We start from the raw sequence: 25101 nt of genomic DNA on the forward strand, positions 1-25101 counted from the left end.
GCACTATAATTTTTGGATTTGGTAATTTTTAGATTTCTTTCTGTTTCGTAATCATATCCAGTAAATCACTTCTTTGACTGCAAATTCCTAGAACCTGCTCAGTATGCTGCTTGTGTCAGTTGCACGTGGTCAAAACACCATAACATTAGTGCAGTTACAATAAATTCAAACAGTAGCTTGACGTGTCTGTTTTACTTGGATAAAATTCAGAATACTTCATTTAGAAGGCAAGAGAATGCCGTTTCTTATATACAGATGTGATAAACTGATATACATTCAGAATAATTTAACCACCTCCTCATGGAGATACAAGTCCAGTATTTAAGGCTGGGTTACATGCGCATTTATCTTTGATTAGGTCAGCAAAAGTAAAACCTTAGCCTATTAGAAAAACAATTTAGATTTTAGAATTATAAATCTGATTCTTCTAGGTCATTTTCTGAACTTGTCTCAATATACATATGCATATAGACAACACAATTCTTTTGTACTCATTTCTGAAATTACGGTTAAAGATTCCATAAATAATTCCATTCAGGCAGCTATTGAAATAGGCCATGAAATAACTTAGTACAATCAACCAATCGGGCACCTTTGGTGCCTTTCCTCTGGGGCTAAAACTAAATGCCAAACCAACTGTATTAAATGGACCCCAGCAAACTGCAAAAAGAACAAAGACTGCAAACATGGTGAAAAAGTTTCTCACTTCATTAAATTTCAGCTTTTGTTTGTTATCCCGCCTAACCCGATACTTGGCCTGAATGACCAAAATCCAAATCCATGTGTAGCAAAACATCACAATGCACAATGGAATTAAAATCTGCAAAGATGACAAAGCAATATTCAGAAACAAGTTTGTTGTGAAGTTGAAAACACAGGAGTAAACTCGTGAGTCATACTGTATGGCATCTGTTGATGTGACAGGCAACAGTAAAATAATACACAGTATCCACGTCAAGAAAACATAGCAGTATGTATTCTTTATGCTGTATAGTTTATCATATCTAGAACTGTGGCAAATGCAGACATATCTGTTGATTGCTATTGCCAAGATGTTGTACACAGATCCAAACAGACTGAGAGCAGTAATAGTTGAGGACACCTTGCACTGGACAGGACTCAGGGGCCATTTCTGTTGTAAAATAGCAATTGTGATTAATGGATAAGGGTACACAGCTACAATCAGATCTGCTACAGATAAACTGATGACAAAGATATTACCTGCAAAAAGGAACATAAAGTTCAATTAATTATTAGTTGTACAAATTTTCTTATGTCAAAGTCTGAAATACATTCTCTAAGACCATAATAGCAATCATATCATGTGAAGGGTTTACAAGTTGTTAAAAGCAATAAATCTATTATTATTATTACTGCTATTATTTTTTTTTTCTATCACATGCATTTCGCTCATCAAAAGGTGCTACCCATTTTTTCTTTGTACTGGGATGGTGGTATCACTGCTAGCAGAAAAAAAAATACAGGCAATTGAGGGGTAACAGAAAAGGAAATAAAATACAGAAAATTGAGGGTCAAGGTGAGGAATGCATGCATAAAAGTTAGAAATATGACAAACTGCAAATGTGTACATACAGAATAGTTAGTTGCATACATTAATACACAATAAAAATGTGCTATTTAGGTATACAGCACATTGCAGGGATGCAGTGAGGGAGATTAGAGAACTTGCTTGAAAATGAGTGAGATGTAAAAGATCTAAAACATATTTTGTGTCCACATTCATCAATAAAAGGAAAAAAAAAAAGAAAGAAAATGAAGTAACAGTTTTGCAAGATAGTAGTGAGAATAGGATGGGCCAGCGGGGATAACAGATAAAGTGAAAAATACAATGATGGGTCTGAAGGAGGGCATGGACAAATGTGGATCCCATGTGGAAAGTGGGAGTCGTCTTGACAGACTGCATGAAAGCTGCAGTGCAACCAATCCACAGGGGAGGAGAAAGCTGTAGTCCAGGAAGTTACCATGCAGAATATCTGACTCCAGTGGTTGACTAAATAGTGTCAATGAAGCTAACATCAGAGAATGCAATGTTCCTGGAGCAAAAAATGAACTGCTCTGACAGTTCCAGTACAGATTCACACCAGCTGGCTCACAACAAACTTACCTTGTTTATGTCTATGTTTGAGTAAACAGGGAAGTGGATCACAGTAACCCTGTAACTGTGATAAATTTGGATTTCAGAAAAAACTCTGACTTACTTTAGACATTTGAAAAAAATGAAAGGGTTAGCAGTGGTCAACAAGGTGGCAACGGGTTGCTCTAGAACATTAATGTGCGTTTTTTTTAAAAAGAAATCATATATATCAGAGTTGTATGAAACTAAGGAATAAACAGAAATTCCATCATTGAAAGTTCTCCATGTCATTAGACTTTCCCCATCATAGTAAGCAGTTTTCATAGTTTTAGCATGCTTACTTTTCAGGAAAACAATTCCACATACTTTAACATTCAGATAGATATCATCTGCTAACAGCTTCCAAACAGTCACATTTTTTCCAGCTTCCACATTTACCAATAAAATGTAGACTTCTCATGCAACACAAGCTTAATTCTCCAACTGGTATTCATTAAGCACATAGAATGATCCCAGGCCACAGTGCTAGCTGTCCTGCCAAGACCTATCGGGTCATTAGTCTCTATGCCTCTCATATTCCTTGTGTAATGCCTGAAGCATGCTCATCATCTTCTATTTCACTTCACTAATATGCTCTCTGGAAAATGTAGTCCCTATTTTAATACACATTGCCGCTAGAATGTGAGTGTTAATTAGGTGAAATACTAAAATGTAAGTGTCAAAATGGATTTCTATATTTTACATATTGCTCCTGAGCAAACTTGGCCAGAAAATAAATTCGTATTCGGTGTTTCATAATCCTGCAGATGTTGAGTTAGATAAGGAAACATAGCTCTAAAATACTTGAACTTTGTATGTGAAAGTTGCAGTGTTAGCAAAACACATGGATAGAAGAGTGTACTAAGAAAGACTGCCATTGTGCTTACAACCCTGGCTATAAAAGTACTGTGTAAAGAAAACGATATTGCACTTGAGGTCATGGGAAATTAGCTCAGAGTTTGATAACATGATAACATTCTAAAATGTACCAGTCTGAGCCATTACTGGTGATTGCATGATGTGAATGTCAACTTAAGGATATGAATTGTGATTGAAAAGAAAATTCTAGAAAGTGCCACCGAAGTTGGACAGTGATTGTTTCTTGTATATAAGTTAGCCTTTGTAGTTTGCAATGTTAGATTCACTTCCACTGTTAATTTCATTAACTGCCATGTTACCATCATATGTTTTTTTTTGTCTCTTTGCATTTACTTTGAGAAAGGACAGTGTTTTTCCACTTCTATATTGGCAAAGGCCAGCCTCGCCTAAAATAATATTGTGAGATATCTCATCTGTATGTAATATTCACGACACAACACTGGGGGCATTGTGGCAATAAAGAAGGAAAAAGGATCTGACAAATTTCCTAAACTAGCTTTCAGAATATACCTTTGCAATGTTCAACCAAAGAAATCATTAGAAGATAAGAGGGCTAGGTCAACTGGCAGCTGCTTTCAATAGGGTACCTATCACGTTGTTGAACTTTTAAAAGTTTGAACATCAAATGGTCAATGCCATATGATCGAACTTTTAAGTCTAAATGTTTCAACGAAGATCCCAGTACAGTGCAAGCAATGGAAGTTTTCCATTGTCTGCACTGTAGTACGATCTCAGAGTTGGTATATTTAAAGAGCAGGGGGTGTGGGGAGCACAGCCCCCCCATGTGGGGTTTACAGGGGAGCTTGTCCCCCTGCTTAAGCTTTCCGGTAGTTTTTTTCTGTTCTTCTTTTTTATTATTTGAGTTTCGAACTTTTAAGAGTTCGAACATGTGGCCTCGACCATATGGTGTTCAAACTTCTAAAAGTTTGATTATGTGATATAGACCCCTTGCAATAGTATACATACAGCAGGAGAGTAAAACTAAAGTCTCAGTACCAGGTGTATTAAACCAATTTTCCCATGTATGGATTATAAGCACATTTAACCTTTTTCTAATTGTATGCCTGCAGTGACTGAGATTCAATGTGTTTTGGACTTAGAAGCTTTTAATTGCATCTATACTGATTAGAGAAGTTTTAGTAATGTAATTTCTTCGATGCCCATGGCAGGAATTTGAGAGAAAATCTGTTCCTTTTAACAGCCATATAAACAGAATGTTATCAAGCAGACTGAGAGAAAGAGAACAGCACAGTGTTTTTCATGAACTAGTAAACACCTGCTGTGGTGAAGAAGCCATGCAATCATACTTTGTTACTGCATGCAACTCTCCTGAGGCTGTGACACAAGAATGAGAGTAATGGCATTGTGATCAATAGCCATGCTGTTATCATCATCATCATCATCATCATCAGCCTGCAGTGCTGAAGCACAGAATGCAGTTATTTCTGGTGCTGACCTTGTGAAAAAATATGTCAAAAAGTGGTTAATTTGACCTGCTGTGGTTAAATATGATTAATTTGATCTGCTGTGGTTAAATATGATTTTTTTCTAAAAGTATGATATATGCACTTACCATGAAGTGTATTTTGCATTTCTGTGACATCTAATGTTGCTGGAGTATCTAATGAGAAAACATGTTATAGTTATAAGCACGTAGGATAACATGCCAGGTACATCTTACTAGAAATTAATAAAGCCAGCTAAACACTAACCTTCCACAGTGCCTGTCAGTGGATGTTGTTGGTTTCTTAGTGTAGTGGCATCAACGCCACCTCAGATAATTCCTGTAACATCCTCATCTGTATCAGTGTCCTTGCCCCCTCATAGACAGTAGGTACTCCTCATCTTGTGTTAATGGTTGGACTATGGCAGATCCACCACCAATGTTGCAATGAGCAATTACATTCTGCCTAGCCTTTGACCTTACATATCCAAACATGTCATTGGCTTTTTTCCTGCACTTCCCTGCATTACTTATGTCAGATCCTACTTGATTCCATGCCTTACCTCTCTCTCTCTGCCTGTTTTGCCCCCCTTTACCATTTTTTTTCCATACATTCTCAGTTCATCCATGAGGATGAAAGTCTGCTATGGACTGAAGTGGTCTATCCAGTGCCTTGTTCCCTCTGCTGCTGCAGTATTTTGTAACCTGCAAGTACATACTAACAATAAAGTACACCTTCCTCATCTATATAACTTCAATCAACTCTGGGTCATACATTTCATTTATTAATTAAAAACTAGCAGAAGCACAGTGAAGCATTATATATACGGCTTCAGTATGTGTGAGATTGTATATAGTAAAATGTAGGCCTATAAAGGTTTGCTGTAAGGGTGAAGTAACATGACAATTAATTTGTCATGTATATCATTTCTAATTTACAGAAAAGTTACTTGTAGAGTGGGACTGGGCATTTCCATTGACAGAGACCAGAGTCTATATTAAAACCCTATGCAGATGAAATAGTAATGTAGACAGCACTAAATATGGCATCTTAAACATTCCAAATGTTTGCAGGAAGAAGCATACAAGCATTGCAATATTTCCTGCTTTACCAGTAAACCAGAGGCCAATCCTGATGATATTACTGCAAAATGTATGGATAATTTTTTGCTATCTCTGATATTTATAATTTGCTCTAGTTTATTTGTGCATTCCCCGACTTTCTCAGAAACGTGGAGCCCACTGACTTTTAAAATGATGCACTGTAAAAGACTGGTGTAAATTTCATCAGATTTAAGAAGTTCTATTCTAGTTAATCTTAGCCATGGTTATATCTATTAACCACAATGAAGAGCACATGTGAAAGGGCTATTATTGGTGCAGCTGCCATTGTACTGGTGTAAAGAAGCCATGAATCAATTATGCATGTGCATACCTATCCTATGAGCCCTCAGCATAAATGCACAATACAAGTACATGTGCATCTCTTATATGCATTCCTATGCCTTTCTGCATTGAGCCTGTGCTTCTGCAGGGTGATAGGGGCTAGACTGAGTTATGTCATACGCTAATGGGTGTGGTTTAAGCAGTAATAGTCTCAGCATCATATCTCATTCTGTACCTGGAACTTAAGGCAATGAAATCCATTAAAGTTAAGGGTCATTGTCCTAATCTTCACTAATAAAGAAACTATAATACTCTTCAATTTGCTGCAGAAATCTTACTTGCAGAAGTTGTCTAACTGTGCAGCATGTAGATCATGAAAATTAGAAATAGTGCAGGAGCTGTTGAAGACTTCACTTTAGTAAGTGGCATCCCCTTATCAGGTTTGCAGTGTCACCACAGAAACAATAGCCTACCTCTGCAGGTTATTGTATCTACAGTGATAACAACCTGCAGATGCAGAGGAAGGATAGCTAACTGGGTGATTTTCAGAGGTACAGCACCAATGGCTAGAGTTCTGCAATAAGCAGTCCATTTTGTTTATACATATATATATATATATATATCTATGAAGAGAGAGAGTGAGATAATGATATACATGCACATATTTAGCTGTATAGTTATGTATATAGTTCTGATTCACTGTGGTGGCAAGACTATCTTCTGATAGTAATCCAGGTACTGTTAACACTGAAGTCATTAAATATAATCTGAGAAACAATAACCATGGAGGACATGATTTCTATGAATAATCATAGACATGGAGGTTATATATTTACTTTCAATGCTGGTATATTTAATGTTGACATGGGCCTCCTCAATTCACTTGGTCAAAGCAGTATTAACAATATCAGAAATACAATGGAAACACTACATTGGATTCCTAATTGCAAAAATCTTACTCTTTTTTTCATCAATGAACCAGGACAAGCAAACTTGTGACTGTATTGAAACAACTTGACCTTTTTGAAAAAAAAAAGATGTTTAAACTTTGAAGTTTCAAAATGATATTGCTTTTTTCAGGGAATATTTAAAAAGTAATAACGTGCTAAAAGGTTTATATTTGTAGAAATTCCCAAACAGATTATATACAAACTCAAAGTTGTATCAAAAGCTCAATACCGTGTTTGACACGCATGGTTGTAAATTGAAGAATGCACAAACTGGTGATAACAAACGTCATATTAAGAAACTCATGACTGAATATAAGACAATCAACAATAAATTAAAAATGGCTTATTATTATTTAATTCTTATTTATATAGGTATCAAAATATTTATGGAAAGATTGACCAGCAGTGTTATTTTTATTATTACTAGGAAACAAAAGAAACTGCATTGTAACGCCAATGACTATGCAAATAAAACTGCATGCCATGGGAAGGGGGTTGGCATAAAAGTTTTAGGTGTTTACCTCACAGACACAAGGTGCAGTGTTTAATTCTCACCTTTGAAAGGAAAATTGGTTATGCTTAAAACCTATGAACCTGTGAACCTATGATCCTATGTTTGTAAGGTAAAAAATGGGAAAAGTGGTATGGTATTGACATTCTAGATAATAACTCCAAGGACCAAGCTATACTTGGCAATAGTGGGAATAACATCCCCACACAAATGTTTAGTGAGGTATTTTCTTTAGGTAACCATTACAATGATTATGGTAACTGTAATGAGATCAACAACCCTTTTTTTTGTGTTTTTTTTTTTTTTTTTTTTTTTTGCAGACCAGAAATCGCTGTTCCGTTTGTTCAGAATTTTGTGTTTTCATTTTTTTTTTGGGGGGGGGGGGGTTGATTATGCAGTGTTTGCTATTTTAAGTGTTTGCTGTTATAATATAGACCCAGTTTAGCTGACTTACTAACAGAGTTGAAATTAGTCTTCAGAAAGTTAAATTTAGGTTATATGCACAGTGATGCAGGTAATTCCACATAGAGTGTAATTAGGGATTTCTCTGTTTCACTTACTTATAACCCTTCTGTTAACCCTGTTATAGATGCTTTTGATAGAGATTGTGAAGGTAATATATATATATATATATATATATATATATATATATATATATATATATATATATATATATATATATATATATATATATATATATATATATATATATATAAAAAATATTTATCAAGGGAAGCAAAAATACACAAGAAAAAAACTTGAATTGACATGAACAAAAAGTATTATACTCCCTTTTCATTGATTCTTCTATATGTATTATGAAACTTGGCGATTCCCTATTACATCCTCAAAGACGCACTTACTCGAATACATAAACGCCAACACGTCTCCATCGAACCACGTAAACTTCGATTGTCCTGAAGCACGAAATCCGAAATGTCGAATCGTCATGGTTGGCCCTTCCGTGGTATAGCTCCATAAGGTAAGTGTGCGATAGTTACGTACCTTAGGGTTAGGGTGCAGGTTAAGGTAAGTGACTAGATGGTGGTATATGCAAGATGTAGTGTAGAGTTAGAAGTAGGGTTTAGTTTAGGGTTAAAAGTAGGGTTTTGGTTGGTGTATGTATGTGTTTAGTTTGTTTGGGTAGGTAGTATGTAGCGGGCGGTGGGGTGGGACAAGCATGACGGTTCGAGCTTTAGAATTTCACGGTTTAGGGCATTCAGTGTATTCGCGGTTTGCAGAATATGTGTCGGTATTTTTGTATTCGGTTATTAGGGCTTTCGAGCTTGCATTATAGACCCAACTTGCCAATGGAGAAGAACGGTTGAAATGGACTCCAGCATATATTCTAGTAAAATGTCTGAGTTATTACATGGTGATGAAGGGAAAATATGTACACGTTTCCAAAAATGAAATCAATATAGCATTTCATAAGATCAACATGCTTTTATATAATTGTTTGATGCATGAAACAATTAGTTGGGAACAAACAAAAATGTTTAATACCCATAACTTCAGGATTCCAAAGATTTTTAGAATCCCAAAAGTTCACAAGTACAGATGGATCAAAAGGGCAAGCCATGTTGCTGGTGGGGGAGGCAGTCATACCTCTCAACCTGGAAACATCAAAAATCTGGACAAGGCTCATGAAAAATAGGTACAAATCTGTACGCTGATTAACATCTAATTTGCATACATAATTACGTAACCCCCCCACCCACTCCGATGGAATTGTGGGATACCAACTTTCAAACGCAAATTGAACAGACAACCAAAATATGGCACCAGAGTCCCCCTGCAGCCATTCCAATGTCCCATTACCTGGCTATTTCACCCCATTTACCATAATCACTAATGTGTGCATACTGCTTTACTTCTACAATGATTATTTGGATTTTATTTTTACATTTTGCAGCACAACAATGTACAAACACTAACATACATCTGCCAAACAAAGCAATACTGTCTCACCATGAAAATAGACTTGGCATTAAAACTTCTCTGCCCTTGAAACTCACATTGATTGAAACCCACACTACATCCAAAGAAAATGCACCTGGCCAGTGGTGGATAAAGATTACCTTTGGGCCATTTTCAAATCATTGGCCCCTTGCACACAAAACAAGAAACATACATGTGTTCTTTTCTTTGATACACCTTCCTGACTTTATTAAGTTATATTCGTTGTATAATACAGCACATTTGTTAGAGTGCATTTTAAATTTATTGTTTTTAACATTTTTCCAGTAAACAATGAAACAAAATGCATGAACCAATAATGACAAAACTGCCCAATTCAGAAAATTTCCATCATGAAAGTCTACTTAAACTTCTACAATCCACCGGTATCAGTAAAAATGCACAATCTCTGCAGAAGTAAGTCATATAGATAATTGCACATTAAAGAGGACATTCTCCGGACTGCAGCATCTACCCTCTTTAAAAATACAACACAGTACAGTATCAGCAATCCATCTACATACTGTGGGAGTAGTACCCACAACTTTCTAGAGCAAAAGCAAATATACTACCTGTTGTGCTACTAACAATACAAGTGGATGTTGTATAAGCAGCACTAAACTTCTCTTTCCCTGAAGAACTGTGCAGCACGAGAAATCAGAAAAAAGCCATAATTTATTTGGGGGGGGGGCAAAGGCCCCAAAATGGGGACACATTTTAAACATTGCTTTTATAATCTTAGAAAGTTGCTAGAAATAAAATGTTACCATGTGTTACCATAAGAAGATAAACTTAAATGGCTATCATTATTTAATGAATTCAGCTCTCATAATTTGCCAGAAAACCATAAATTTTATTTAACATTTGTTTACTGGGAAAGCCCAACTTGGAACAAAGCCACTTTTCAGAAAAGCCAGAGGCCTGGGGAGAAATGCTGCAGACTCATGTATTTGTATCATGGGAGGAAACACACAAACATAGGGAGGACATGCAGGCTTTGCACAGAAGGCACTTCAGCAGAGAATCAAACCAGAGAACCTCTTGGTGGGAGTCAACCACACTATCACTGCACCATCAAAATTTTAAGAGAAACAGACCAAAACGTATGAGCCAAATATTTCAGACATTGTGAAAATGTATACAGTTGCAATAATTCTTTCAAGCAGAAGTGGTGGCATGGGTAGAAAACTCAGGGTCTTGCTCTAACTGCGGCATTTTACAGACACAAAATTATAGACAATGTCTCAAAGACCTGAACACACACACACACTGATAAATGGACTACAAGAGCTTTCTGAACACACATACTGATAAACGGAATATAAGAGCTTCTGCATACAGTATCTCAAAGACTTGCACACACGCAATAAATTAGAGTGTATCTGAAAGACCTGAACACACACACTTATAAACAGACTACAAGAGATTCTGCACATAGTATCTGAAAGACCTGCAGGTTGAATGAATTAGAGTGGCCAGCCCAAGTTAACTGAAAGAATGATGTGTTCTCAAATGCACAAGTCACAAGAAGTAAATCTGAATATATTCTGCACAGTATCTCTAAGACCTGCAGGTTGAATGAAATACACATGCGCACACACACACACACACACACACACACACACACACACACACACACACACACACACACACACACACACACTCTATGAATTAGAGACAGTATCTGAAAGACCTGAACACACATAAACGGACTGCAAGAGATTCCTGAACACACGCACATTAGTTAAAAGTGCTTCTGCACACAGTATCACAATTCTCAAAGAACTGCAGATTGAATGAATTGGAGCCCAGGTTAACTGAAAGAATAACTACACACACACACTGCTATCCATTTGCACTTGATTCCCTTACTTGAGTCTTCCAAATGAGTGCTGCTATCCATTTGCACTTGAGTCCCCAAACCGAGTGCTGCTTCTGTTCCCGGACATGGCATTTGCAGCCTGTTGCTGCCGTTAATCCGTTCCTGCTTGCCGAACATCCAAACTGAGTGCTGCTGAAGTTCCAGGACATCCAAATTGAGTGTCACTTGCATTTGCAGCCTGCTGCTGCTGTTAATCCATTCCTGCAAGCATTTGCAGCCAGCCAGAAATGATGTGAGCTCTTTGAGCTCAGTTCCGACTGGCTGGTAGCCCTGATGGAGCTGACATCATCGCATACATGATGACGTCAGCTCGGATAGCACAAAATTTTAAAAATTTAAAAAAATAAAGAAAAAATTAAAAAATACAAAAGAAAAAATCGGAAATGAAGGGGTGCCACTCGGAAATCGTGGCACCCCTTCATTTGGACCCCAAAACTCCATAAAAACGATAAATTCGGTATGGTTGGGAGGTATGGAGGCAGTGGGGATAAGGATGAGCACAAAAACCCTGATGGTAGCCTAGATGATGGCACTTCCCCAGTCCATCAGTTATACAGGAGGTGAGGGTTGCCTTATAGTCATAATTGCTGCCATAGCTCTCTGATTTCCAATAAACTCTTATTGCCACCTCTCTTATCTTTTAGAGATATGATCAAATATAAAAGTGAAAATACTTTATAGTTAATACAATGCTTTATATATGTTTAATTGTGTAAGTATTCTCAGAAATTCTTTGTTAGAGTTTCTGTGTGGTCTTCACTCAGTAAAACGCTCACATTGTATAAGTTATACAACACATATTGAATTATAAGCAAAGTGACTTCAACAGGTCAAAGTTCTATGATAAGCACTAAGCAGAGGAGGAGTTGTCATTCATATATCTATAGCTATGTCTGTATTTGTAGCTATCTAAATAAATATTTATTTATTTACAATATTCACAAAATTATACAAAAAAGAAAAAACATTGTAATAAGTATTTTTTGTTAGTTTGCCTGCCACTGTTTTTGCTGTAGGCACTTCTTTTTGTGTACATTAAGAAGATGTTGAGGCTTGGGTGTTCATTTAAGTAGTTTATTATATACAAAGACATCAGGATGGACAACTAGAACATTAAACTTAAATGAACTATCTAACTAACTGACTGACTGCATACATGTATGCTCTCACTCTGTCTGCTCCCCCAAAATGGCATGCTTGCTTGCTTGTGCTCAGTACTTCTATTCATGTACTCACTGACTGGAATGCTTCTTAAAGGTACATCACATATTATGGTCTATATCCTCCCTCTTTACTGAGCTGTCTTATATAAACAATGACATTTCAATGGGCTTGCAATTATAAAGACACTAATAAAGAAAACAGTCATGTCCAGGTTGATGTGTATCTGGAACTAGGTTTCTAGATGTGACCTGATCTTGTGATATAATAGTTGGGACTGTGTTTCGCAACAGGGACAGACACTGGGGAATGTTCTGCTTGTGGGGTCTCAGGGATTTTCTCAGGAACAGGGATTGCTGACGGAATGTCCTCTGGAACAGGAACATTGGACAAGTTACTCTGAGAATTAGAGTCTTTGTCACAGGCAAGATACTGTAACACTCGCTCAGACACTGGTAACAAATGCTTCCGATTTCATCTGAATTCCATTCTTTGTGATTTCACAATGTACGATCTTGGCTGTTGACACAAACTTTTCACAAATCCAATGTGATCAAAACCTTTTGATGTCTTCATCCTCATTATCTCCCCTTTTTGTAAAGAACAGTCGTTTGCTGGTTTTATCAAAGTAAGATTTCTAGGACAAACGCTTCAACAGTTGAGCTCTTACTGCTTTGTTGTTTTTAGCACTTGGAGCAAATAGATTACTGCTGATTGATAATGTGGTTCTGGTTTGTTACAAGTCAGCAGTTCAAGAAATTTGTAGAAGTGTGGAACTTTGTTCATATTCCGAGCAGTCCTGAATACCCTCAGTCAAATGGCTTGGCTGAATGTGCAGTTCAAAGTGCAAAACAGCTGTTAGATAAATCCATATCTGACAATTCCATAAGTCTTTGGGCAGGTGAACCAAGATGATTATCATGAGGAATGTTTCTGAGATTTAACAAGTTAAGAAAAATATAGACATTGTCACATCTGGATTTCTCTAACAGCTGTTTTGCACTTTGAACTGCACATTCAGCCAAGCCGCTTGACTGAGGGTATTCAGGAGTGCTCAGAATATGAACAAAGTCCCACACTTCTACGAATTTCTTGAACTGCTGACTTGTAAATTGTGCACCATTCTCAGAAAAAACGGTGCGGACTACCATGGGCAGAAAAATATATTTTCAACATGTAATGACAGTACTGGAAGTTAGGTTCAGAAGCAGGTCAATCTCGAACCAATTTGAATAAGAGTCTACTAACACTAAGTGATGTTGACCATTCCACTCAAAGACATCCGTAGCTACTGTCGACCAAGGTAGTTCAGGAATCTGGCTTAACTGAAGTGGTTCTTTCTGTTGATGTGGCTTTGTTCTATTACATACTGAACAAGATAAATGCACTTCCTTGATATCTATTGACATAGAAAGTCAAAATACTTGTCCTCTCACCCTTCTTTTGATAGAATCAGTTCCTGTGACTTGATAAACTTTTACTTTAAAAATCTCGTTGGTCTTGACCACAGCAGTTTGACTTTATATCATGCCAATGAATCTGGTAAACTTTCTTCAAAAGAGTAGCACAAGCTATTGACAATGGTCATACTGCCTACATGGTACACCTTGTTACCTCTAAGGCATTTGACACCATCCACCATGCTAGTATAATTACTAAACTAACCAATTGCATTAAAAATAGATCAAAATGTGTTACTATGGATATACATTTAGTTAAAAGACAGACCCCCACACTGTGTGGGTGGCAGGTGCAGCATTATAGTATAATGGTAACGAGCAGTGTTCTGCAGGGCTGGAACCTTTTTTATTCACTACTGACATTTTGACATCCAGACCAATGACCAAGACTTATGGCCAGCTAAAACTGTAGACAACTGCAAACTGTGCATCATTGTCAAATCTGCTTCTGATGCCCAAGCTCTCCAGCAAGAACTTACCTTTTACCATCTCTTATGTATGCCACCTCCCTTTTTAACTAATCTTCAGCTAGGCTTACAGGCCAAGCTGGAAGGCTAAATTCCAATGCCCTGGATCAACTAATCCATAGTCCCACCATGGGCTTCAATATCCTAGACCTGGTCATTAGCAACATGGGAAATCAATGCTCCACAACTATGGTCACCCCCTTTTTAGTCAGGTCTGACCATAAGCTAATCACCCTTAACATCCACATCCCACCCCCACCCCCCAGTAAGGAAACCTCCATAAAAAACTTCTCCAAAGTCAACTTCATGCTACTCAAGTCAGAAGTGACAAACCTCATGACACCCATGCAGACGGGAACTGAAAGTTCAACTGCTGAATCCTACACTAAGGCACTGTACGAGCACATCCACTCATGCATGAATCATGCCATCCCAAATAGAACCAAGATGCTCTCATCCAAAAAAGGAAGCCAATCTGGTGGTCCCCTGCCATAAACAAACTTTACAACAAAAGGAAGAAACTGTTGCAGAAAACAGGAAAATCCCATGATGCAAAAAACTCCCTTACCAGCCTCAGTAAGAAACGGAGATCCCTCATAAAATCCTCCAAAGCTAGTTACAAAAATAAAATTGCCAAAGATTCCAAAGACAACCACAAGGTATTCTATAACTATGTCAAGAATCTAAATGGCAATGCTCAGATCTGCTCTGAGCTAAAACAGAATGGCATTAATTATACTGATCCCAAGGATATTGCCAATATCCTGGCAGATCGATTCAGTGCCAACTTCACCCTCCTCTCACCCCCTAAATGGCCCATCTCAATACAGGAAGATTGCCAAATTCCAGTAATAACGGCCACACAGGTAAAAAATGCACTCTCCAAAGCTAAGAATACAGCATCCATGGGACCAGATGACATCCCAGGCTGTGTACTACATGAACTACAATATGAACTGGCACCTCACCTAAGTGTCATGTTTAATCATAGCCTCACCTCAGGTTTAGTGCCCACTGAGTGGCGCAGAGCTACAGTTATCCCACTCCACAAGGGGGGGATCCACCTTGGATCCCAGAAACTACCATCCCATCAGTCTGACAAGCCTTATCTGCAAGGCCATGGACCGTATTATCATGGAACTTATAAACAAAGACATTGGCAACCTTCAAACAGTGGACGCCACCCAGTTTGGGTTCATGAAGGGCCAATCTTGTTTCCTGAACCTGATTGACTTCTTTGAATCAGTCTCCAGAGCCATGGCCAAGGGTAAGGTGGTCCACACAGCCTATCTAGACCTTGCCAAGGCCTTTGACACCATCCCCCACTCTGGAATCATAGAAAAACTTACTAAGCTGGGCATTAATCCCTACATCACCCAATGGGTTGCTAACTGGCTTATTACTGATAGAACCCACACTGTAAAAATAGCCGAATCCAAATCCAGCTCCAGACAAGTGACAAGTGGAGTACCTCAGGGTTCAGTCCTGGGACCGCTCTTGTTTAGCATCTACTTCTCCGAAGTACAGGCCAACACTAAGGGACTCTGGCTAACAAAGTTTGCAGATGACTACAAACTGGGAGCCATTATTGAATCCCCAAATGATGTGGATAATCTACAAAAGGGCCTTATAGAAACAGATGCTTGGTGCCAGAGCCATGGGCTCAAGCCCAATGCCAAGAAATGTATAGTTATCCCCTTTGGGAAAAAAACATGTATCTGTGAATTACCATATAGGTGGCAGTACACTAAACACCAAAAGTGTGATAAGAGACTTAGGGACACAGGTGGGCAGTGGTCTCACCTTCGATAACCACATTGCCACAACAGTCAGGAAATCCTTCTATGTGGCACACCTCATCACTAAGGGCTTTTCATCCAGAAAAAAGGAGGTCATTGCCCCACTGTACTCATCCCTCATTAGACCCATTATAGAATACAATGCCCCAGTTAGTATGTATCTCTCAAGACATCTGCAACAACTGGAAAGGCCGCAGAAATACCTCACTAAAAGAATCACAGGCCTAAAACAGATGCCCTACGCTGACCGCCTTAAAAAACTCCAGCTATACTCCATCACATATCGTCTACTCAGAGGCGATCTCTGCTTAACATACAAGGCCATGTCAAACCCAGAGCTGTTGGACATGCTACACTTAAAGAAATCCCAATCCCTCAGAGGCACACGCTCCAAGGATCTAAACCTTGTCATCACAATAAACAAAACATGCTGGAGGGATAGGTTCCTGACCCAGAGACTCCCCAGACTCTGGAATAGATTGCCCATACATGTCAAGCAGAGTGCCTCTTTGGCCCTCTTCAAAAGGAACCTTGACGATTGGATGGGAGAAAGGAAATTCACCGCAGGGATCACGTCAGTCGCCATGCTAGACAGGGTCCAGGGAAGTAAATAGCGTTGGAAGAAATAGCCAGGGAATTGTTATAGCTAGGCTTATATAGGCCCTAGGGCTGATAGCCTAGTACCAACCTATGAACCTATGAACCTATGAACCTGTTACAATAAAATCTTCAAGTTTGCCACTAACTCCAGAAACTCATCTCATCACTGTCTCTCTCTCTCTCTCTCTCTCTCCATTCTTTGCAATGGCTTGAACTTCCAAATTACTTCAAACTTCTCAAAGTTTCTACTGCTCACAAGCTCATAATCAGACCCTCTAGTTGTCCCTCTCTGTCCACCTCTTTAACCCCCTACATTCCCAACCGGTCACTTAGATCAGAAAACCACAATCTTCTAAACATATATAAACCCCTTCGGCCCCCTGGTCACCTAATATTATCCTGCTCCTTAGCCAAAATCTGAAATTCTCTTCCGGCCTCCCTTCAAAATATTCAGAGCCACTCTAACTTCAAAACTCTTCTACAATTACACCTCTTTTCAAAGTGGGATTGTTCCTGTACCCCTACCACATAAACTCCTCAACACCTTCTCCCTAATACTATAAACCTCTACTCCATACCACATAAGCTCCCCTATATCCACCACTATAAATCATCCTTTACCTCTCCCACCTCTCCTTTCTCCTCTCTGTTTTCTCCTTATAATACTATCTCCAAAAAATAAAAAAAAACTTGTTTTTCATCTGTACATAATGTTCATGTTTTTCATCTGCAGTCCCTATCCTTTGTAAATAACTGTAAATCACTACTTTGAATTATAAATGTCTTGTCTCTTCTATATCTAACTGTATAGTTACCTTCACTCTGTAAATAATGTTTTGAATATATGAACCTCAGTTTTTTTTAATTTATCACCTAAAAGTAGAAATGTTATTGTCTTTTTTCCTTTAACTAACTGCATATTATCCTTTGTATGTTTTCACTGTTTTACTACCTTATAACTTTATATAGATTTTATATAACTGACTACTTCTGTGGAGCTTTTCTACCCAGGCCTCCACTGAAAACGGGCTCTTCCAGGCCCAGTGGACTATCGTGGTCATCAAACTTTGATAAATAATAAATAAATAAATAAATAAATATACCTGGTGTGCTAAAATTGGCTCAAATTAAATGCTGAAAAGTGCAGCATTGTCCAGTTTGTTAAAGAACTCCAATACCCCACTTTAAAATGATAATGTAGTTAGGGACCTTTGAACTTGGGTTGATAATTCCCTCTCCTTTGATCAGCATCTAATGACAGTTGTCAAGAAATACTTCTTAATGCAGATAATTGCCAAATGTCATCCATTTCTAAAGCAGTCACCAGTGACTTGTATTTAGCATTGATTATGACTATTGAATACAACACCGTCTTTGGAGTATATATCATTAGACATTAAAAAGCTAGAGAGACTTTCGAGGTTCCTAAATAAGATGATCACTGTCTTAAAAACCCTATAGTACTAGAAAAGATAGAAACACTGTCCCTTTATTCAGTATCATATAGAAACCTCAGGGGAGAACCATGCCTTGCTTTCTATTCTATTAGGGACTCGGTAGTCCTGGATCTCTTGTTCCTACATAAGTCAAACAGTCCCACAGACAGCAGAACCAGGGATTTAAATCTTTATCAGTAGATAAACATAACATGATAGAAAGAGTGAGAGAGAGAGAGAGAGAGAGAGAGGTCCATTACTAAGCCCACCCCCAACCTCTGGAATAGATTCACCCTGCATATAAAGTGGAGTGATACACCATCTTCCTTCAAACAGGACTTGGATAACTGCATTGATACTCTTGAATCCATCCCAGGTCTAGTTGGCAAGCCATAAAAGTCACAAAACTCAGGTGACTTAAATTTTCCTGTTATTCATGACTTCCATCTTTAACAGTTTTCACTGTTTTAAACAGCTATTTGTTGTATTTTAGATATATTTCCTCCATGTTTCACTTCAGCGTCTCTGGCTGTTAACTTTACAGCTCAGCATTCATTGCTATAATAACTTCAGTATCTTTTGTCACTCCAAGTTCCTTTGTTAACTGCTCAGCTTCATACTTGTAGTCACACTTTCCACTTGAAAACCTATAAGTGGTGCAAAATATTTTTCACTGAAGCAAATCCAAAAGACAGTGGTGGCAGTTGTATGTGGAGTTAAAAAAAGGTTTTATTTCCAACACATTAAAAACCACAACTAGCTCCTCAGCTAAATACCTTCCAAAGGTTCTGATTCCACTCAAATCTTCTTATTCTAGCAACTTTCTAAGTTTATAAGAGCAATATTTAAAATGTGTCCCCATTTCTGAGCATTTGTCCTTCCATTATGTCAGACAAATGTCCAGATTTATTCTTCTAAGAGGTTGAAAGGTATGTCTAAGGGGTCAAGAAGTACGCAAACCTCTTAACTACTGCTGCTGCCAGGGGATCACTCGATCACTCTCTCGATCTGTCTCTCTGTGTCACACACACACACACACACACACACACACACACACACACACACACACACACACACACACACACACACACACACACACACACACACACCCACACACCCACACACACACACACACACAAGCACTCTATTTTAATTTTTTTCTTTTTTAGTTTACACTCACTAACCAGTAAAAGTGCTGCCTAGCGAGTGTGTAAATAAGCTGCTGTGAAGCAGCAGAGTTGTTTTTTCAGCAGGCATTACCTGTAGATTAACACCCTGCTGGAAATCAGGGTACAATTTACAGGTTGCCCGTTCTCTAAGGAAGAATGAAACATAGGATTTACATGGTCTACCTGTTAGGCTTCTCTGAAATCTTGTCAATGTATGAAGATGTCCTCAGACAGACAGGTAGACATCAGTAGAACTTAACTGGCTGCTGTGAAAGTGCCTGAGAACTGGATAACAGCAACTAGGGTATGCTTATACAATAAGGAACAGGAAAATCCATGTAACTTCAGAGCTATTATGTAACATCAGTGCCAGGAAGCCCACGAGATAATACTAAGGGAATGTCTAATTGCATTCCTGAAGGCCAGAAATCTGCAGGGCAGCAAGCAATTTGACTGAGAAGGGCTGTTAGACATGCTCTGTAAGACAATATAGTATACTGCAGTGTAATTTAATGATATTGTGCTCTGTCTCCTCAGTTATTCTCTGTTCAGTAATGAAGCCCAATTCAACAGCTTTTTCCAATTCTTTCAGGTGTGGAATAGAACATTAAAGACTTGATTTGCTACATCTGCTTCTTCATTTTATGTCAACCCCTCATCTGTTTGATTACATGACTGAGAAAAATATGCTTACATGAAATATACTATGATTTTACCACAACTGTACCTTTAACTGGCTTTTGTTCATACTGTCAAAAGTTTTTCTGTTCTGGTTTCATGTAAATCTCCAATAAGTTATTGGAATGGTAATGTTTTCAACAACTGTATTAGAATAGATTAGGGCCTTCCTATTATATCCAATCCTTCCAAGAAAAATCTGACATCCCTTCAAACCATAGCTACCAATACCTGTAGAGTCATCTCCCTGGGCTCCAAAAGGGAAAATCATTGCAGTGTCCTTCAAAAGGCAAAATGAAATCCAATTAAAAAGATGAATCCTAAACCTAACCTCTTATCTGTAAGCTTTTAAACCTATAGATCATCACCTCTTTTGCCATCTAAACTAACTAAAACGTATACTATCTATAACCTAACATTTCAAATGCACAAACCACCCTCCTTAGTTACTGCTAGGACAAGACTTTATGATTCTGACCATAGTTTTTCAACTAAAGCTAGCTCTCCCCATATATGTGAATCCCTCCTACCAAAAGATGCAAATATTTCCTCACAACAAAGCCTTTCATCTCCAAATTAAAAGCATTTGAAAAATAAAATCTTCAGTAAGTACTGCCAGGTAGTATAACTTAAACCCATTCTCCTCCCTTTAGCCCTCATTTTCTTCATAATATTATCTTCAGGTTTGCCCATGAAGTCAACCTCTACCCAGTTATTTCCTAATCTTTCACACATTCCTTTCACACTACAATAACTTTTACTTCCTTCTGTCTTCCTCAGTCTGGCACTTAGCACAGAGGATTATGGCTATGAGATGGTAAGAAGCTACTTCATGCTGTATGTGGTTTGATTACCTCAGACTTCTTTCCCCTCCTGAGTGACCTTCAAAATGTCACTTAGCCAGACAGTACATTGGGGCAAGGGGGGATGCGAGCTAGACTCCATAATGGTTTGCCGGACAGCGTGCCTAGTAACTACGTATGAACCCAAATACTGGACATCTAGTTATATATACACTGAGTATTGAATACTTAACAGTTATGCTCCATTTTGAAGTAGTTATGCAACTTATCTTCAGTTTAAATGCTGGTTGTTGTTGTGTCTTTTGGCTTTTCCCGGTTAGGGGTCGCCACAGCGGAACTCCAGTCCGCTAATGATTGGCAGTAGATTTTTATGTGCCAAGTTGCCAGCTCTGATGCACAACCTTCAACGAAGGTACACCCATTTAAGCATGTCTCCAGACAGAAGACGCTCTAGCTGAGAATCGAACGGGACAACGTCTTACTGTCAGGCGACAGCGCTACTGCAGCACCACCACCGCAGTACTGGTAGTAGTTGTATTTTATGTATGTATTTATTTACTTGTTTATTTATTTACTTGTTGACATATTTGTTTTTGTAATAGTGCTGACATCTTGATTGTAAAACCTTCTTCACTATTCATCACTTTGCATGCATCTTTTTGAAATGGTCAGCTTTGTTACATTCTGTCTCTTATATTCTGCTGTGATGAGCCTGAGAATGATCCATTTGGCTTTGTGTTCCACCCCAGCTAACAAATGAAAATAAATATAAATTTTTTCCCCTCTGAGTCAAATAAAAACAATATGAACATCTGCAGAACTAGCTTAGATATCGTAAGTAAGCTTCATTAAGATTTTGGTTGACTGCTTTATGAATAATGTAAATCTGAAGACAGTTTTGTACTACTCCAGTGATGGTGAACCATTTGGGCTCAGCATGTCAAAAATTAGGAAAATGCCTAACTTGACTCTGCTTGAGTGTTACCCCCCCCAAAAAAAATTAAATAAATAAATATAAATAAACAAAACACCATGGCTCTCAATACATCAGGGATAAATCTCAACAGAATCAGAGACAACTCTAGAAATAAGAGACGTGGACAGTTTAAAACTACTAGCACTATTAATTTGAGACACTGACAGAAAAAAATTAATGTGAATTAATGTACATTTTCTGAAGTAAAATTAGTCTACAAATCTAAATGTTGTCATTAAGTTTAAAAAGTTGCCAGTTTCAGAAGGGATTAAGAGGGACAGTTGAGAGGAATGCAAAACAGCAAACTCCTAGAAATGCAGATACTTGCCCTTTGCAGAAGTGTAACCATGAAGAGAAAACAATGTCAACCATGCCAGTTGCAGACTCTATCAAGAAAGTATACCAAAAGTGTCTTTGAGGTTAATAATTCCTTACCTCTGCAGCAGTGTTGTTGAACTGGCTCCTGGCACAAAAGAATTCAATGCACTTCACACAAGCAACAAATGCAAAAGCAGTTTCTTTGGTAACTTGGGTGTTGGGGAACACCCAAAATGTCATAGCATGTTACCTTTGACACGCATGTCATAGGTTCGCCATCACTGTACTATTCAGATTATGAAAGCTAAGAAATCCCAGCTCATTTGCAACACAACATTATGAGAATAATGTTGTTTCACTGTTACTTGCCATTATAATAGCTTAAGCCTGCTTCATAGACTTTGCTATTGTTAAAGTATTAATCCTGTGAAAATATGTCATTATTTTATGGTTCAGTTGGAAATGGATGCCTCTACTCCAGTGGTTATAACAATATTTCACAGAGATGATAATTGTAGGCAGTTAAATACATATTTATTGCGACAACTGTTTGAAGGAGCCTAGAAAAGTATGTGTCTTTTTTTAGTTGTGCAAATGTTTTTGTTTAATTATTTAGCTTTGTACTTTATATTAAGTATTTTTAAAGGCACATATTAATCAATTAATGCATAGATTTAAAAGTTATCATTATTGCTGATTTAAGTATAAAACAAAAGCCTACTTGTAAGGCAATACAAAAAATGCCTAATAAACACCAAATACCTCTGCAGGAATACTCAATACAGGCTTGAATCCAAATAAAAATGCTGAGGTAAGGCTCCAGAATCCAAACAAATAAATTAACCAGTCTTCAGAGGTAATAAAAAGCAGTTCTGTCTTTAATGTAACACGTGTTTAATGTGTTACATTAAAGACGGAACTGCTTTTTATTACCTCTGAAGACTGGTTTATTTATTTGTTTGGATTCTGGAGCCTTACCTCAGCATTTTTATTTGGATAAAAGCCTACTTGTGTTTTAATTCAAACCTGTGTGGATTACAATCCGTCATTTAATTTAGAGGATGGTAAAAGTGTTGCAGTTCACATTTTCTACCGTTCGCATTGCCCCGTGTTGATATTTATGACAATGTTAGCATAGACGTGAGTAATAGTATATGAACTTACTGCACTTTTCATTTACAAGTTCTTAAAATGACATCAACCATAGATAAATAAAACAGCGAGTCAGATTAAAATAGCTGTCAGTAATTTTTTTGTAACTAATAGCAGTTCATATTCTATAGCTGTACATATTTTTGTTTCAGATGTGAGTACTTTTGAATATCATGCTATGGCTGAATACATGCATCTTGCATTACAACATTTCTGTTTTGGATATGTACACTGTTTAACTATATTATATCATAGTTCATATTCCTGTTTTATTTTTCTCCTGCAGGCACAGTAGATTCATGCTTTTCTTCAGAACAAAGTGTCTGAATAGTAAGATAATTTCATTTTAGTGTGGTACTTAACAATGGAGATTATAACAGATACATCATAGGTTTGCTAAATGACCTGTGCAGCTAACAGAATTTCATTTGGTGCATGTAAAATAGCTTTCAGTTTGATACTGTTCTTAGTTAACTGGAAAATAAATGTCATTTGCCATACTCATTTATGTGAAATAAATCCAGAACCACAAGAAAATAAAATTGTATTTTTTAACAGTTGCGTGTCATACTCATTTATGTGCAATAAATCCAGAACCACAATAAAAAAATTATAGTTTTTAACAGTTGTTCTCCTTTTATCAATATCTATGTAAGTGAAATCGGTAAACTCCATTTTGATAACTGTGATACTTACCAGGAGTATGAAGCTTCTTGTTTAGTAATACAGAGAGGATTAACAGAATATTACCAATAATATCTGTAATTATAGTGAAAATCATCACGATGGCCTGAAGGATAATAACAGCTGCAGACGGCTGATAGGGCGCAGGCTCTGTCTGGTTACCTCCACTCAACTCACTTTCACTGCAGCTTGTGTTCCAACTAGACATATTGCTATAACTACTGGACAGCCTCACCTTTCAGACTGAAAGTAAAAAATTAGATTGTTTTAATTTTATATAGAAAATAATGAAAACTTCAGTTCACAGTAAAAGCTGTATGGTAAGTAGGAGTTCAAATGCACTCATGACTGCAGTTAACCAAAAGTGATTTAGAATTAGAACATGTACTGATATTAAGGCAGTACAATAATCTGGATTGCCTTATTTGATTCTATAATTAATGAGATGTGTAACGCATATAATGATCACTACAACAAAAGGAAATGTAAAGTTCTGATTTCTACTTACACAGCATTATATCTCTTGCATAAGGCTGGTTATAAATGAAATTTTCACACCTGCTTGATTTTGCTGCTTGCACCCTCCTATATAGAAGGAAGGCATTCTCCCAATGGGACTCAGGATGATGTATCCTAAGAGATAGCATCTGTCAAAAGGAAGTTAAAGAACAAAAATCACCCACTGCATTTCAAATAATCCCAGATGCACTCTCTTCCTGTATTTTTTATATGTAGTTAATGTAAGCTTTTGATATGCCTAGCACGTGTTTATGCTATTTCCGCCTTAATTTCTCAAATTAAAAAAATGGAAACAAACCATTTAGGGTTTGCCAATAACCACCCTCTGAAGTGCAGACATATTTCATTCCCTTAGGTAGGGAAAAATATTCAGTATTTCTTTCATTTCAACATACTCATATAACTGACTCATTCAGTCCCATTGTATAAATATGCTAATCAGCAAAGTCACAAAATCTACATTACAACATAATTCTGCATACATTTTAATTGAAAACCATTATTTTAACACAAAGAATTTATTTTTCCATAGCTGTGCATATTGTCCTCTCCATATTTATCTGTTTTAATTAGTGACCTTTTGACAAATGCTTTGTAACATGCCTTCAGTCTACTGAACCAATGTAGTACAAGTACTGAATTAAATGCCTGTATCATCCATGCTCTTGTTTAATGTGTATTTTTTTGTTTATTATTATAAGTATTTCCTATATGTGTTGTTTTCTTTTCTGCTG

At 37.4% G+C, this 25101-nt stretch overlaps 1 protein-coding gene across 1 annotated transcript; it reads right to left on the reverse strand.

The window, feature by feature from the left end:
* Window positions 1-427: 427 nt before the first annotated feature.
* Window positions 428-24056, reverse strand: LOC122808261 (melatonin receptor type 1C-like). Its single transcript, XM_044079224.1, has 2 exons — window positions 23861-24056; window positions 428-1221 (listed from the first exon to the last, which is right to left on the reverse strand). Exons 1-2 carry the CDS (start codon window positions 24054-24056, stop codon window positions 428-430), a joined length of 990 nt encoding a protein of 329 aa, XP_043935159.1.
* Window positions 24057-25101: the final 1045 nt, after the last annotated feature.

This window comes from Protopterus annectens, chromosome 8.part0 (assembly GCF_019279795.1).
Source record: "Protopterus annectens isolate FY-2018-M chromosome 8.part0, PAN1.0, whole genome shotgun sequence".
NCBI classification, from domain to species: Eukaryota; Metazoa; Chordata; order Ceratodontiformes; family Protopteridae; genus Protopterus; species Protopterus annectens.